At 41.4% G+C, this 17,377-nt stretch overlaps 1 protein-coding gene across 2 annotated transcripts; it reads right to left on the bottom strand.

Moving 5' to 3' along the window:
* Window positions 1,494-15,957, bottom strand: SEC22A (SEC22 homolog A, vesicle trafficking protein). Of its 2 annotated transcripts, none has more exons than XM_021397479.1 (8): window positions 15,811-15,957; window positions 13,528-13,749; window positions 11,187-11,390; window positions 10,647-10,810; window positions 9,204-9,398; window positions 5,066-5,184; window positions 3,572-3,637; window positions 1,494-2,247 (listed from the first exon to the last, which is right to left on the bottom strand). In XM_021397479.1, exons 3-8 carry the CDS (start codon window positions 11,366-11,368, stop codon window positions 2,047-2,049), a joined length of 927 nt encoding a protein of 308 aa, XP_021253154.1. In that variant the 5' UTR covers window positions 11,369-11,390; window positions 13,528-13,749; window positions 15,811-15,957; the 3' UTR covers window positions 1,494-2,046. The 2 variants fall into 2 exon arrangements, with proteins under 2 accessions (XP_021253154.1, XP_021253155.1); XM_021397480.1 differs by lacking the exon at window positions 15,811-15,957 and adding an exon at window positions 14,925-14,943.

Here is a 17,377-nt window from a genome sequence, read left to right as displayed (position 1 = left end):
TACAAGCAGACAGGAAACCCTGGGAATTATCAGCCAACTTTCACCTCTAAGCTGCTCTCACTTATCTTGCGTTTCATCTTACACAACATCTCAGCACGGCTTGACATTACAGTCAAGCTAAGGTAATATCCTCCTAAGCCACGTTTTTAGCACATAGTAATAGCACGTGATGAGAAGTCAGGCTTACCGAACACGCATCACTGAATTTTCATTGTGAAATTGGTTTTTTTTTTTTAATCAGTGCCATAAAAACAAGTAAAGAAAAACCCAACTGTCCTCTGTTATATAACAGTTGCATTCAGTCACTACAGCTGCCCATCATCCGCTACTTTAATGACCACAGCACAACTGGAATGGAATTATGCCACCACACAGTGTAGCAAGGGAAGCTTTCATTCCCCAAGAAAGGAGCTTCAGAAACAGCAGAAAGGGGTCACAGAGAAAACAAGATGATCTGCTGACATATAAACCAAAGACACGATGCAACAGAGAAGTCTTCAAATGCACAAGAGCAAGAGTCAAAAACAGAGCAGTATTTTGGGTGTCCATGAGAACTTCCCTGCCAACCAACCAGGGTGAAGAGGAAAGGCAGCAGGGCTGTTCTGGACTTGATTTAGTTCCTCGAAAGGTCATTTTAGTCAAGAAGATTAGGTAAAACCAAGAAAAAAGAAACCAGGCTTTACCATGCTCATAAAGTACCTAGCTCTCTTGGTGATAATCCAGCTCTGAACAGCTTACTGAAGCACACACCATTTTGGTGGAAGCACAACACCCGAGAGCACAGCAAAGCTCTGCGTCTCCAAATCCAACAGCACAAGACATTTAAAAAACGATTATCAGTGAATTCTTACATTACTCCACATCACCCAAGAGAATCTCTCTACTTGCGTATCACGTACAAATAGCTGCCACCTAGCTGCCAAAAATAAAAGCAACGTAACTGATGGTGGCCCAGCGCTGCTGCTGCTGTATTTTGTAAATGCTAGATGTTTGCTGGTCGATTCACAAGCTTCAGGAACATCCAATGGCTCTGCTGAACACAAGCCTAGCTCCAAGAGGTTCTACTGCAGCACAAAAAAAGCATAAGGCCACAAAAATGGACAACATTCCCTTTTTTTTTTTTCATTTATGCTAATCAGACTGATTATATGACATTATCTTCCTGTCAGTAGCTGGTTATCTCAGGTTTCAGCTCATCATTCCCCCGTTTGCAGAAGTATATACAAAGAACAATAGTACAACGAGCACAAGTCACTCCGGTTCGCCCGCCAGCCCATCTCCTTTCTACCTTTCCACAGCTCAGAGGAAGCGCGCAGAAGTCCTGGGTGAAGTGGCAGAACTTCTTGGACCATTACTGAAACAGAACCCTGTCCACACAGAGCCCTTGCAAAGGATAACGGAAAGGAAACCACAAGTGAGAAAACACACAAGTGTTTATAGCACTAGACAGGGGGCCACGGGTGCCAAAAAGCTGATCCCAATAAAACAAAGAGTTTCCAGGTTATGTTTTAATCAAGAAAACACGCTAATGTCAACGTGTAACAAAACATTCCAAAATTTAGTAGCTTACATATTCCAAATCTAGTTTGCTAATATGCAACAGCATTTTTAATATTAACTTAGCCTATCCTCTACTGCCTCACAAAGGCAAAACTGATTTTGGAAGTGAAGAGCTCGCGTGATATGCATGACACATACTCTGTACATTCCTTCCATTGACACACTCTTGAGCAAAGCTTTTTTCATGCCACCAAATTCCCCAAAATGAGTCTCCCATCAACATATATTTCACTGCACGATACGACCCATTTTTCTCCTCTAGTTCTGTGTTCGTTTGTGTCCTCAGCTGTTCCTTTAAAATAAGAGGTTTTTTTAACCAGCAAGTGAAAAACGTCCACAGGCATCTTACATTGCTTTATTAAAAAAAAGGAACAAAACCAAAAAGCGCCATCCAGACAGCTTCTTCTTTTGGAGAACAGCTTTACATTCCTGAGAGTGAGTATCTGTTGGAACAAGACTGCCTCTGAATGTCCTTCAATGGACTTGTCAGACATTGTAATCTGGGGACTTCCCCTGCGGCCGTCGCAGTCGGATTTGCAACGTTGAAAATGCTCCCACAGTCACGTGAAAGAAGAGCTGCCACAGGTTGCGCAGTTCATACAGGTACATGTTACACAGGCAAATTAACCCAAAAGTCAGGAAGGATTTGGCATTCCTCCAGCCTGTGTAATAGACAAACAGGTAACACTGTCAGGAAGAAAAAAAAAGAAATGGTGTTATTGCACGGAAAATAGCTTCCAGTAAAGAAACGCCTCTGGTCAGCAATAAATTACCAAAATAGACCCTGCAAACAAGTCAAACTGAACGGAACACGTCACAACAGTGTCAACTCAGCAGTTACGGAAGGGTGAAGTGCACATGATATTGATACAAGATTACCTTTTGCTTCCATTAAAACCTTTTTCCAAACAATTCTCTCAAAATTAATTTCAAATGCAATAATGAGCGGCCCATGGTAAAGCGGACGTTCCTGGCCATCTCTGGTCACAAATACGCTCTTTGTTCTGCTTCAGAAGAAACAAGACCCAGTGCTATGTCCTCTTCAGAAGAAAGAGGGGAAAAGACATGGAAAAATCTCTAAAAGGACAGAGCCATCCCACGCTCTTTTGTGAGCATTATCTTCACTTCTGCTATTGTTCTACCTACTCCATTTCCACAAAAAAGAAAAGAGAAAAAAAAGGAAGTGCCTCTCCTCTGGATTCTAGCTATTTCCATCTGTCAAAGACGGTTTCTACTGGGCTGCAAGGAAAATACCATCATCATTTAGGTTTAATTTTCAATCCAAATCTGCTCCCACAGAGCAAATAACCATATTCACACCAATTTTTAACCAAATTCATCATCAGATTATCTAAGTATGTTCTTCTTGGTTCTTTATTTGCTATGTTTTATCTATGCCACAGAAATTATACTTAATTCTTTGAATTAAGTTATGCTCCTCCAAAAATGCCAAAGCCTTTTACACTTGCAGTCGAACGATATAATTTATTGGGGTTACTTTATGGAAAGCCTACCAACATGAACCATAAGCACAAAATATCAGATAGGAAATGGAAAACACAGTGGAAAGTGGCTGAATGACTTCAAAAGGAAAGAGATGCACGAGAATGTATTAAGTGGGGGAAATTCTTGGGTGCAGTGCCTATATATACTTCAAATCCTTCCAAAGAAAAGAAGTGTTAGATTCACCTAAGCTATGAAGCTAGTACTTGAAGTAAACAATACAATCTCCATTGCTTGAGACCTTAACAGATAAAGTACACCAGATCTCTTAATCAACTACCTGGAAAAACATGTCAGCAAACAGAAGATGCATGCATGAATCTATTACGTGACAGTTTATGATCAATGCATTAAAATACAGAAATTATTTTTACAATTACGTTATCCAAGTAGCTGTGACATTTAGGAAAATGTGTTTTCCTAAAATTCTATGATTCTGTGTTGACATTTAGGCATGACTGAGTGATGTGTCTCAACTCTAGTGAATCAGGCAAGCGCTAGAACACACCTGGTACAAACAGGCTGCTGTTCCAAGAAAAAATGCAATAATGTAGCTGAAATCTTCACCTTCATTCTGTGGAAATAAAGCAAAAAGCAATGTTTTACAATGTCTCAATGAAATACCACGTCTTACCAATGGCAGTTCTTCATCACTGTATGTTAAGACAGCCTTACACAGAGATTTATACGGATTCCTGTAATAAGCTAAATCAAAGTTAGCACTGGACACTCTCCAGATGCCTCTGAAAATTCAAGTCTAAACACCGTTAACAGCCTTTAAAAACAGCTTCGCTCAAATGTACTCTCCTGCAGCTTCGAAGAATGGGAAACAAGGTAAAAGAGAAAGACACAAAGTGGCCACTAGGGTGTGGTAAAATGCTACACAGAAAACAATGCAGGCCACTCTGCATCAATGGCCACAAGAACAAACAAAAGGAGTTTGTCAGATTATTAGAAAATTAAGTTTCCTTGAAGGAAAAGATTGAAAAAAAATACTTGATACGTACAGATGTTTCCACTCTGTGTATAAAAAACAAAAGCAACAACAAAACAACAACAACATGTACACCTGCACATAAAGGCCAGGCTGGCTGGGGCTTTGAGCAACCTGCTCTAGTGGGACGTGTCCCTGCCTACAGCAGGAGGCTGGAACTAGACGGTCTTAAAGGTCCCTTCCAACCCAAACCATCCTATGATCCTATGATCAAACTGACCTATACAATACAATACGCTCCTAAGCCATGGGCAAATCTTTGCCTCACAGCCAATGCATATTTGCTGAAGCTGTATCAGAGTTTGGCTAACGTCCAGATCAAACGCTGGGTCAAAAATCCCAGCCACCTGCCAAGAAGGCCCTGGCATGGGGCACTTTCACTCATCTTGCTCAACTATTCATTAGTCTTTAGGAAGTGCTGAGACGTCCAACATTACTGTTTCGTTTAATCTTTATATAAAACTGTGCAAATAATTGGAATGCAGGTTTGAGTAGAGTTCACATAAGCAAATAAGTGTGTGAGAGGTGCGAGGGGTACTTTTTTGTACATTTTTGTTTGGAAAAAAGAAATCACTTGGCAGTTTCCCTTACATCGATCCTTTCAGAACACCAAGAAACATAAGTAACCCGACTAAGGTTTATTAAAAATAAACAGAAACACAGAAAGGTTTACTAAAGAAGGTTTTTACAAAATGGCTTTCCAGGTACAAATATTGAAAAAAGAACATGATGTTCACATACTCACTGCTACCAAAGCACCTACAGAGGGTGTCAGTCACTCACCTTCCATTACTTCTGCAGCTCCCAACATTAATGAACCACGCAGCACTCTCAGAAAGGATACACAGTTCATAAACAATACAAGTGTCATAAATAACGACCCGACCTCACAACCCATATGTGTGAAAATGAAACTGGCAAGACTTGCTTCACATAGCAAGCACGTTCTGAGATGACAGTATGATTACTAGGATGCACAACTCTTACATTCATAACATGGTACAATACCTGTAGAAGACTTTCTATGGCATGAAAGCCACGGATTAAATTCAAAGCTCCGCACAACAGACTAAGTACAAATGAGACGATCCCGGGCAGAGTCACAGGTTCCAGACGTTGGTGAGGGGCTGCAAATCAAAGACAACAAAAAAATAGAAATCAGTAAAAGTGGTAGGTTAAGAAATTTAGTAAAATATTAATCTAATTTTTCAGTGTCTTCTTGTTCAGGAGACTGCTGAAGCAAACCATTAAATGTACTTTTTAAATTTTAATTTTTTTTTTTTTTTTTTTTAAAGAAAAGGGAACATTTTAAAGTTTGAAGGGAAGCATATTTTCCTTCAATTAATCTAAGATGAGCCTGTCTCACTATATTTAGTCTTTAACTCTGTACATTCAATTTATTCAGTGAGGTCCTGAAAAGCTGCTTAAATGTGCCAGGAAATCAATGGCAAATGATGCACTTGCTAGTAAAATTTGTCCACAATTAGCAGCCAGGTAATAGGTCACACACTTAGGAGCTCCTCTCACAACCTTCCTTTTTCTTTAACATTAATGCATTAGTAGAACTATCAAGACCTATTTAGCTGCTTGCTGAGCTGGAACACTCTGAGGCAGAACCTATTACACTCCTCTACCTTAAAAAAAAAAATGCAGCCAGGAAGTACTACCAAAGGAAGAAACATTAGAGAGTTCTGAAACTACAGCTCATTACCAACCTTAAAACCTCACACAGGCCTTCCAGACAGTGTTTAGAAGTACACTGAAATTAAAACAGTCTTTCCTTTGGGCTTATCTTAAAGTCACAAGTACGTAACAGTTGTCTATGTTTGCCATTACTGTCCTTTTCCATAATTAATAACAGAAAGCAAAGATGAAAAAAACTACGCAAAACTCTTAGCAACACTGGGAAAACAGAAGGACTGCTGAACCATGCCTAAATCACTCTGTTCGAACCACCCAAGTGTAAAGATGTGAACAATGAGGTTAATGAGCCACAACACTAATGGAGAGAGGGGTGTCAATCCTGGCTGCCTGCTCTGAACACATCCAGTTTATGAAGTTGCAGAAACTAAACAAAACAAAACAAAAAAAAGACAAAAGCTGCTTCACACTGATAAGCAGACAGGGCTGTCTGACTACCAGTCTGTGATAACTCACAGCACAATCGAGTTCTGTTAGCTCACTTGTGCTACATTCAGTATTTAATACCAAACTTAGGGGAATACTACTAGAACTTGATGATCAGGGGGCTGGAGCACCTCCCCCACGAAGACAGGCAGGGGGAGTTGGGCTCGTTCAGCCTGGGGAAGAGAAGGCTGCAGGGTGACCTCATTGCAGCCTTCCAGTACCTAAAGGGAGCCTACAAACAGGAGGGGAGTCAACTCTTTACAGGGGTAGACAATGGTAGGACAAGGGGAAATGGTTTTAAGTTGAAGGAGGGAAGATTAAGGTTGGATATCAGGGGGAAGTTCTTTACTATCAGAGTGGTGAAGTGCTGGAACAGGCTGCCCAGAGAAGTTGTGGATGCCCCGTCCCTGGAAATGTTCAAGGCCAGGTTGGATGGGGCCGTGGGCAGCCTGGTCTGGTATTAGATGTAGATGTTGACAGCCTGGCCTGCAGTACGGGTTTTGGAGCTTGATGATCCTTGAGGTTCCTTCCAGCCCAGGTCATTCTACAATTCTATGAACTTGGAACTACTACAAACTGCTCTGCTACGGTTAGATACGGTACCTCCACACCAAACCGTTCTTTAACTGTGACTCATAACTTCTCTTTTCTAAGAAGACAATCTCATCTAGAGTGCAGCAAAGAGCTAAGGGCTTCTGTGACTGCTTTTGCTCTGAAGTCCCTGTGTTTCATTAGCTAGTGAATAAAACCAGCTCTCTGGTGAGTCCTGACAACCCATGTGCAGCTCTCCACACTGTGTAACCAGGTTACTGTAAAGCAGCATGTGTTACAGTGTTTAAAATGCCTCTTTGGAACCATGTGGAGGAAAAGCAAACAGTGTTGTCAGTTAAACAAGAGGGGCTCTGAAGAAGCGTGAAATTATAATGTTTCCCTCTTATTAAAACCAACAAATAAACCTAAAAACTTTAAAGTGCTACTGACGTCCTGAAGCTCCCCAGGGCTTAATAAATCTATTTTACTATCAGTGGAAAAAAAAGTCATTTAAATACAGAAAAACGAAGGCAAAACCATAAGAATGAAGGAGTGTCAGATTAGCTGCCTGCAAGTCAGCACATCTACAGATCTTAGAGGGATCATAACTGCTGTATCAAAATAAAAACCCCTCTTAAGCGAGCCAAGGCTCAAAGAAACCAGAAATTCTGAACTAAACTCCAAAGCTCAGACAACAATGTAGGAAATTTACACGACATAAGATACTATGTTACTTGGAAGAACATTTACTTAGTGAAAAAAAAAAATGGGTACACCACCAGACAAAAAGGCATTTTAATCTGAGAACTGTTCCTTTGTTGGAAAAAAGGCTCAGAAAATAATCCATCTATCCTAACCAAATAAATACCTAAAATTTCACATATCAGCATGCTGTCACCCTGTTTCTAATTCCTGTCAACGCCTACATATATGTTTGAAACAAAATCCTACCCATAATCTGCCCTTCCTGCTTCACAGATGAATAGCCAGCCCTATTACTCACTGCACACAACGTCTTTCAGTACAGGAAAAGGATTGCTGTGGTCAACCACATAGTGGTAAGAGGCTGAAGCACTACACCTTGGATACATACCCAACTCCAGGTAGAAGAAAGTAACAGATAATGGTTCATCAGCACAACCAAAACACATTAAATTCCACCATGCTACACAACAACATTTGTGCCTAACTTCCTATCCAATTTATTTCTTGTACTCAGTTCACTTATAGCATGCCTTGCTTTTAACAGGACAGCATATGCAGGAAGTTCCACTACACAGAGCGCATCTTCTTGTGAGACGTTGTCCTTAGAACAAAGGGGAAATTCTGAAGTCCAGTTAACAGACTGGGAAGCAAACACCTGAAGAAAGTTCTTTTCAAGGACGGAGAGAATTAACGATTGTAAAGAATTATGAAGGTGTCAGCGGACTTGCTCAAAAGACTGTCACATTCAAGACACAACTATTCGATAGGATCTAAAATTGGAAGAGCTGAAGGAAGAGGAAAGTGCAGACCTTTCATAACGTACAGCCCTCTGATGGTAAGTTCTACAGCAACTCAAGGAAGGAAATGGATAACTGAACAGAGAGGCATGGAATTCAGAGGAAGAAGAATTTTACAAGTAACTGAAAGGGGAAAAAGAACAGAAACCAAGATGGAATAAAAGAGGACAACAGAACTGCTTCTGTACAAACAAGCTGCAGTGAGGTGGGAAAAAATAAACTGGATGATCATCTGCCACATCACAGACAGTTAAAACCTACAGCCAACTTCGATGCAGGCAGAATTCCCAATAAACAAATGCTTGCTGTTTATAATTTTTCCAGTTACAAACTGATTCAGAGCATTCACTTAATGTCAGAAATCTTAGGAAAACTTTTAGCTCAGTTAGCAACCACATCACGCCATATTTACTTCCTACATGATGTCAACTGAAGTTTAAAAAAAAAAAAAATAAGTGAATATGACAAGTAATACAAAATGGCTATTATTGACATCACACATAAAGCACTTATTTCAGACAGAACTTTTTAGCACAGCTCTCAGGAAGTATCTGCGATTGTGAAATTCCAAAGAGATGTTGTAACTCATAGCAGTATGCTCTCAGCTTTGGCCATCACTGCATCCCACTGGGCAGAAATTACCAAAATTGTGATAAATCACAGAATGTGGAAAAAAAAAAAAACCACAATGATCTCGTTAAGTGCTCCTCTTCATTTGCTTATTTTCATGCAGATTTTTTCCGTCAATAAGCTGCCCATTGAATAGGCCCATATCTCTCTAGGAGTGCCTTGAAAAGATGAGCACTAGAGAACAAAATAGGTATCTAAGCTAAACTACATGTTATATCGTGGCATTTTATGCTTGAAGAACACCACAGTGAAAAACCTTTTTTTTTTTTTTTTTTTTGAAGAAAACAAACATCAAAAGAAAACCAACTCTGTGTCTTTTTCATTTAAGGATACAAATAGAGAAGTCTGAAACCTACCTGCAGATATCTTACCGGTACCCCTATACTCTGCTGCAGATAAGTGTGTAAACCCATTAGCTGAACCAAGTTCCGACAGGGAAATTTGATAAGGCGGCCTCAGTTTGATTTCTGTCTGCATGTCAGCAAGGTTCATCTTTGTCGATAACGAACGTGTGTTGTTGTATCTCTGTTTGGTCCTCTGAATGAAATTATCTGCGTAAAATGTAAAATCAAAGTTATATCCTTATGGGCTTCTGTTCCTAAAGTAATCCCAAACCATGCAGCTTTATGCGCTACCTAGTTCCCAAATTTCAATAGATGGTTTGAAATGCCTACATTTAACTTGGAACATTCCAATACTATTTCAGTTTTGTGACTAATATATCATGTGCTATTTAATTCTGCAGAAAAAAAAAATGAATCTCTAGAAAGCTAATTACTTTATAATTGTGAATAAACTCAACATGTTTCACTGCATGATACTGAAAGAATTGCTAATACAATAGATTTACTGCACTTATTCTAGCTTTTCTGCTAGGTTGGTAAATCTCCTTATGAGAAAATTAACTCCTGAATTCAAGTATAAACTTGGGTATGAAACGTACTTGCAAAACATTCAGGCAGAGAAAAACAATGCTACATTATACCAATATAAAGACTGTAATAGCCATACGTTCTAACTCAACAATTAGTAAAATGAAAGCATAGAAAAATTTTCAAGGAAATCTTTATAAACAAACATTACACAAACATTGTTACTAATGGACTGAGTGAATTACAGATAGAAATTAACTAGATTATTTCCTCGATATTAGTTAGATATTTATATGTATCATAACCTCCTTTAAAACTGTTGTTTTTTTTGCTGTGAGGCATTTATAAGAATACTTAAAATAACACACAACTTACAGTATTAAAGCAACAGATATTAACTGAATCCATAAGAGCTGCAACCAGGTTTATACGAGATTAGTTGTATCAGGAGCTTGCGTGACAGAAGATTAAATGCCTACCATCAGGCAAATAAAAATACCTCCCTTCCATGCACCAAACAAAAACTGCAGCATAGCCAAGAGCCAACAAGAAATCGCAATCTTTTACTTGAGAAGTTTATGAAGCTCCATGCCTTTACAGGTTCAGTATGCCAACAGGTACAAAGTCATCAGCTCTGTGTATGATTAACTAGGAGAAGCTGAACTCTGGATTTGGTCACACAAGGTATGAACCAAAACCTACCTGAATGAGTTTGCATAAAACTCCAGTAGCCTAATTTAAAGCCCAGAGAAGTTGTTTCCTTTTAAACTGAGCCTAATGGGAGTTACATCAGATTCCAAATCCACCTGAAGCACAGCTACAAGCTGCCTTGTGTACTTTTGTTTTGTGTATATTAAGTTGCATATCTATTTAAATAAGCATTTGAGTCAGTGTGAGAATGAGCATGAAAAGAAATCAGATCCTTACCAAACTCTATAAAACAATACGGTCTGACAGCAGTGTTTGTCTTCATCATATTGTAGGTAGTGATGAACTCTTTCTGAAGCTCATCCAGGAAGCAGAAAGCCAAAACACTGGGATAGTTTTCAGTGCACAACATCATGTAACTTACTCCCAGAGAACTGATAAAGCTGTAATTGAGAAAACAAATCCAGAATTGCAAATCTCTATCTGGGTAACAGGCAGCTTCACTAGTTTAATCTCATACTCTACAATCAGAAAAGCAAAAAACTGGGATAACAAAGGAATTAATGCTTACTGAAAAGTCAAACTCTATTCTAGAAGAAAATCAATTTAGTTTTAGTCAGTGTTTAGGACATGGTTAGGTGGGGAAATACTGGTGGCAGGCGGACGGTTGGATTGGATGACCTTGGAGGTCCTTCCCAACCGTGGTGATTCTACAGTTATTTTGATTAACCATTTCTAGCGTACAAGTGTTAACTTCACAGACAGATAAAGGATGCTACGTATAAAAAAGAAGTTACATATACAGAAGAGAAGCCTTACTTTATGTTGTACTGCCCAGTTTTCAGAGTACATCTATCAGGAAGCTGAGAAAGTTTCTTTGAGAGCATTTTAAAGTATTTCCTACATTCCTGCACTCCCGTGCTTTGATCATAATCGGTAGATGCAGACAGTGGGAGTCCATCCCTCACACGGACCACAGAGGCAGATAAAATCATAGACATTGCCAACAGAGTTAACGGCAACCTAAAGCAAAACACAACGTGAACTCAGAAATACACGAGGAGACGAATCAGAATTAAGGTCAAACTAAACACAAAGGAGTTAATGGAGATTAATCAAACTGTCCAAACTCTGCGTTGGGCTCAACCCTAAAATGGGACCGGGGGATAATTTGCAGCTATGACTCAGATTGAAGTCCTAAGTGAAGAGGACCTATTAGTCTACGTAACGCACAAAGCAACAATAAATTTCATGTCACGTTTTCAAACATTTTTCATCTGAATTGCCATAAATCCTCACCCAGCGATACCTATGGAGGGTGACACACTATCACTCAGCCTTAGCACTGCCATAATTGCATTCTTCAAGCTGAGAGTTTTAATTTTTTTTAAATGAGAGAAGAACAATAGCGCAAACAAACCAGAACAACAGCTGGATAGGAAAAATGGGCACTATAAGCATACATCAGATAGAAAATATATCCAGGTCGTGATCAAGTAATGGTGCTGATGCATTTTCATGAAACTGTTACTGAGCGCTTGCTGAAGTACCTTGACAAATAGAGATGCTATCAAATAATAAAAATCAAGGAATAAAGACAGCAAGGAAGGTAATCCAGCTCTCCCAGATCACAGCAGAATTTCTTAAACATAACGTGTCTCCCTTCTTATCTGGGTCTCCACTTTTACATCTGTGAAACGTGTCTGTCAGTAACACACAAATACTGGGCAGGCTGAGAAGGTGTTTGCAAAGCCTGTGTGCTTTTCCAGTATTGAATTCTCCAAGTGTAACAATTAAAGCTTTGGGGAATCTAGCCACTTAAAGAAGAAAAAAAATCATGTATTTAAACATTTCCCACCCAAAAGGAGAAAAATTCTAGCAGGCAACTAACACTATAAACTGTATAAACACCCACCCTGTAGACAGTCTTTCAACAGAGATGACAAGTTTAAAACTTTCAAGTTCTTCAAACCTCACGTTAAATCAAAACATGCAAAAGTTTATCAAGACAAGCTTTATGCAGATTTTTTAGAAGAAGGATTACTCTGACAAGTGGGCGAACTGCTAGAATCCATCCAAAGCCAAAAGCAAACACTTCCTCATCAGCTCCTAACACTGCTCCGCTGACTCCTACCATTTGCTACACCTATCACTTCAGAAATGATGATAAAAGTGGTTTTGGCCTCCCTCAAATGATGCTGCTGAAGTTTCACATAGACATAAACTGAAACAGAAAACAGATTTCTGAATACAACTGAAATATGCTTTAGTGTGCAATATTGACGTGTTCATGGCACCTTTCAAACCATGACATTAACAGTGCTTTACGAGCCTTAGCAACTCAAGGACTGGATTCTGAAAACTTGGGAATCCAAATTCTCCCCAAACAGCAATGCCTCTTCTTAGAAGAAAATAAATGAAACAGCTGGTTTTCCCCTGAACTCTCATCTCTCCACGTTCCCACTCCACAAAGTGTATAAATAAGGATACTTACTGAGTAATAATAAATATTGAGGTTGTTTGTGTTATGTTTACTGCTGAGAAAGACATGTACTACTAAAAACACTGAAGATTTGTTGAAATTTCCGACTTAAGAAACTCAGCCTCATCAGCAAACTTTGGCCTGTTTTGAGATGCTGCAGGTTAGCTACGCACTGAGTTTGGAACAGCAGCAGAAGCCAACATTGTTGGTGGCCTACTGAGTGCCTCTGAGCTCTGTAAGGCGTGCTTGTCATTTCACCGTTTCATTACAGAAATCCCGACTGTACAAAGTGCTTTGATCAGCAAAATGTGCCAAAAATAAATAAATAAATAAAAGCAACCAGAAAACATAACTTCAGGACTTCCCAGAGTTAATGTAACCTGCAGTTCTAGAAACTTTCCTCTTTCTGTGCTTAAATTAATGTATATGCTCCCAGCAGGACAATTCATACAGAATACACACGGCACTCGTATTCTTTACTGCTAGCCACATGCCCATGGCAGCAGCTCCACAGTTTGACAAAACTGCAGAGGAGCTTTAAACTGCAATGGCTCTCAGATAATAATCACTTCTATCACTTGGAACCCAATTTTGAAAGGAACTTCTGGGAGCTGTATCAATACGAACATAAGAACAGTAATTGGACAGCAAAGTTTAAAATTCCCCTCATTAACTTACTTGCGCAAAATGTAATTTCATGGATCTGCATTTCTTCTGATGAAGTAAATAACTTCATTAGCAGCTAAAGTGAAAACAGGAACGTAACTCCATGCCCCATTCTAGGAAAAGGGAATATGACGGCACTGCAGGAGAAGCTCGGAATCCTGTTGCCAGCTCTCAGAAGGAAAAATATTACTCTGTTCACTTTCGAAATGATCGTTACAGCTCATCTTGTGCCATCTGATGAGATAAGAACAAACAGAAATAAATAACAAATGTATTTACTGGCAGACTACGTTCTTAAGCTTTTCTTGTGAGGGCACGCTCGTTGGAAAGGCCTGAACACACCCAGCGAGATCACACAGGGGTACTCAAGTCATATGAAAATGTTTCAGTGCTCCTTATGAGAAGCTGAGGAAGCCCCATTACTTCAGCCATTTGGGAACAAATACATAACCAACTATACAGTACATTACTAATGCAGAATAACGTTGCCTTGTGTCTGAATCCTACCATCCACTTCACGTGCTAAATTCAATTAATTTATTACTTCCTCCGATTGGAAAATTTAGGAATGTAGCACAACATGACCACAGCTGTATTTCCAGAGCATTCAGGCTCTCAGTGTTCAGTCTAATAATAGCTGTTCTGCAGTTAAGGATAAAAAAGTACCTCTAACAACAGAATGTATGCGTGGGCATGATAATGAACCCATTAGAGGTATTCTTTCCATTTAGATGTCTATCTTAAATAAATATTTGCATAAATCTAGAACGAAAACAGTTACATTCCTCAGGACTCCTATTTTAAGAAATTAGTCTGTCACAGAAGACAAGACAACAGTGAAATCTGCCAGTTCTCTCCGTGTACTATGAAATCACACAGGGAAAAAACTGTATATGTCTTAATATCAACAGTTAATCAGCTTCCATTATCATCATTTTGAAAACCCGCTCAGTGAGAAGATACATTTCTTTTCCTCAGCTTCCTTGTAGCACGACCAGAAAGCTACCTAAAAATGAAGTCAATAAAAGAAATACCATGCTGCTGCAAAAATCACATGTACATACAGTGATACACGGTACCTATACTGTAACAAAACATTCAGCCTCACTTGAAAATATTTTTAAAAGTTTATTAAACCTTTGAAAAAAGCCGCCTTAAGCAGTTCTCAAAACAACACGGCTTCACAGAAGGCATCAGGTGGTGACATAAAGTGACATACTGAGGGACAGACTGAGAAAAGTGCATTAGACATGGGACTGGTTTCAGAACTAATTGTCTTTTTTAAACTTCTTTTCAAAAGTGCACACATTAATTCACCACACCATTTCAAGTTCCATAGGTTTTCCTCCAAAGAAAAAAATAAATCTATGTCCTTCGAACATCTGAAGATAACGAAAGACTGCACTCACACCATGAATGGTCTATAAAGCCATCACAGGTATGGAGAAACGAGAGGGATGGGGTTTGCTGTCTCGTACTATGTAAGACCTGAGGGCACTGCCAGGCGTTGGGCTCGTGGTAACACAGACAGTTCTTCATGGAACGTGCAGTTAGCTGGTGGAATTGCTCATCACAGGATGCCGGGATGTCAAGCAAATTCAAGAAGCAACTTGCAAAGTTCACCAAGAAACTACACGGGGTCTTAAAACTAAACCACCGCACTGCTCAGGGAGACTCTGAACCCCAGGGACTGACAGGGAGAGCTCTCTACAGAAGCACCCCGCTGTGCTCCGCCGGCTACCGGCACGTCTTCACTGACCTCCCTCACACCGACACCGCAAACAGGGCCTGGGCGAGCGCTGGGAAGAGCAAACCCCGGCCCTATGCAGGGAAGCGCGGCCATTCCTGCGCTGTCCCAGCCGCCCCGCGCCGGCCCGTTTACCACACGTCAGCCTCCAACACATTAACAAACGACACGTGGCCCCAGGCCCGTCCCTTCCCAAGAGCTGGATGATGGAAACCACAGCCCGTCTTTTTTAAGCCAGATTCAACCACCGTCTCGTTCGCTTCTGTTGTGCTGGCACTCAGCACTAAGGCAGCGCCTAGAAGCCCCAGAAAGCGGCGTGTATCCCAATCCTTCTAACCAGCTGCTCTAACCACCCCGGTATAACCGTTCCCGGCGCACACGGGACAGCAAGGCCTCGGCCCACCCGGACACCCCGCGCACAGGCCCGGAGCCCACCGGGGCGGCAGACGGCCCCGCTGCCCGCCATGCCCGGCCCCGACCGCCCCTCGCCCTCCCTCAGGCCCGCATACTGGCCGCGTCGCCATGGCAACGGCCGCGGGGAGCCTCACCGGAACGGAGTGGAGCGCGGCGCCACCCCAGCACCGCCACGGCGGCCGCGGAGCACTGTGGGGACAGGCCACGTCCGCCGGCGCACGAGCGCCCTCACGTGACGCAGACGCGGCCTCGCCATTGCTCCGCGGGGGGCGCCGGGGGCGGGGCCTGGGGCGTCGCCATGGCGACGCGCCGAGGTCGGGCCGGGCCTACCTCCATGGTGGGCGAACGGGGCGGGGCTGTCTAACGCTGTTGCTTTCCGTAGCTTCGTTTCAAAATAAATGAGGCTTTGTAAGTGTGCTCTTTGGCTTTGGCTGTGTGATAACTTTTCAATTATTCGGCCGATTTCCACTGAGTTCAACAGAAGTGTGAAGGACTTGGAGCGTGCTTACTTTCACATAGAGGAGAGAGGTGTTCTCCTGCTGGGCATCAGCTGCCAGACCATAATTTTGCCCATTCCTGGAGAAATCAACAGCGTGTCCTCTGAATGACAGTATAAAGATGAAACTTTGTGAATCTCGTTACTAACACCAAATGGAGACACCTGTATTAAAGCTCGCTTTACCAATATAAGAAAGAAGGGGACAGTCTCTTCAGCAGGGTCTGTTGTGATAGGACATGGGGAAACAGTTTCAACCTAAAGGAGGGCAGGTTTAGGCTGGATATCAGGCAGTTTTTTGCACTAACCATGGTGAGGCACTGGCACAGGTTTCCCAGAGAGGTGGTGGATGCCCCGTCCCTGGAGACGCTCAAAGACAGGCTGCACAGGGCTCTGAGCACCTGATGGAGCTGTAGGTGTCCCTGTTCGTTGCAGGAGGTTTGGACCAGATGGCCTTCAAAGGTTCCAACTCAATTCTATGGTTCTGTGATTCTGTGTATAATTTTCTTCCTCTGTTTCTCCTCATCATTACATTTCCCTGTCATATCATGTAGTTTTATTTTGTCAGCTCATCTCTCAAAGGCAAGCAGTCCATTTCCTTGCTAACGCCTTTAATTTCTTTGATTTTTACTTGTTCTGTACAAGTGCTTGTGGCACCATGGGGTGCTGGCTGCGTGCCTCATGCTCTGGTCACATTCAGCTCTCAGCAGCAAGGTGACCAGGAGAACATCACCAGAATGCCTTAACACTCTCCAAATCCAAGTCTGCCTTCTCTAAACATCACCTACTGTTATCACCAGACACCCTGGCAACCCCAAGGTGCTGGTGTACTGGTAGCACAGCCTTGAGACAGTGCCCTGGAGGAGGTAAGATGGCTTCTGAGCAGCCCCCTGAGCTTATTTGGAGTGATTATCGAGGCCTGCCAGGAAGAAATGCTGTCCCTGCTGCTGCCTTTTGCAGAGCTGAGCGTGGAACATCTCAATCCTGACCTGACAAGACACAGCGGCAGTGTACGTTAGAAAGATAATGCACTAATCTCAATAATTTCCAGAGCGCCCTTATCCTGTACAAACAGAGTGCGCAGCATTACAGGCTGCTACACAATTTAACAGCGTGCGATAGCATCTATATAACGCTGAGAAGTAGTGATTACTTAATTAGAGGCTGCCTAAAGGTCTGTGATAAGTGCACACGTGTGTCATTTT

This window comes from Numida meleagris, chromosome 5 (genome assembly GCF_002078875.1).
Source record: "Numida meleagris isolate 19003 breed g44 Domestic line chromosome 5, NumMel1.0, whole genome shotgun sequence".
NCBI lineage: Eukaryota > Metazoa > Chordata > Aves > Galliformes > Numididae > Numida > Numida meleagris.
This window is presented reverse-complemented; position numbering and strand designations above follow the sequence as displayed.

What these genes read in the sequence shown, in the direction of transcription:
- SEC22A (XM_021397479.1), bottom strand. Translation starts at nt 11,368, where the DNA reads ATGTCTATGATTTTATCTGCCTCTGTGGTCCGTGTGAGGGATGGACTC. An exon ending in GTATTGTTTTATAGAGTTTG is followed by an intron (nt 9,399 to 10,646) that starts GTAAGGATCTGA and finishes CATTTTACGCAG; the next exon opens with ATAATTTCATTCAGAGGACC. An exon ending in CAGCAGCCTGTTTGTACCAG is followed by an intron (nt 2,248 to 3,571) that starts GTGTGTTCTAGC and finishes TCTTCCTGACAG; the next exon opens with TGTTACCTGTTTGTCTATTA.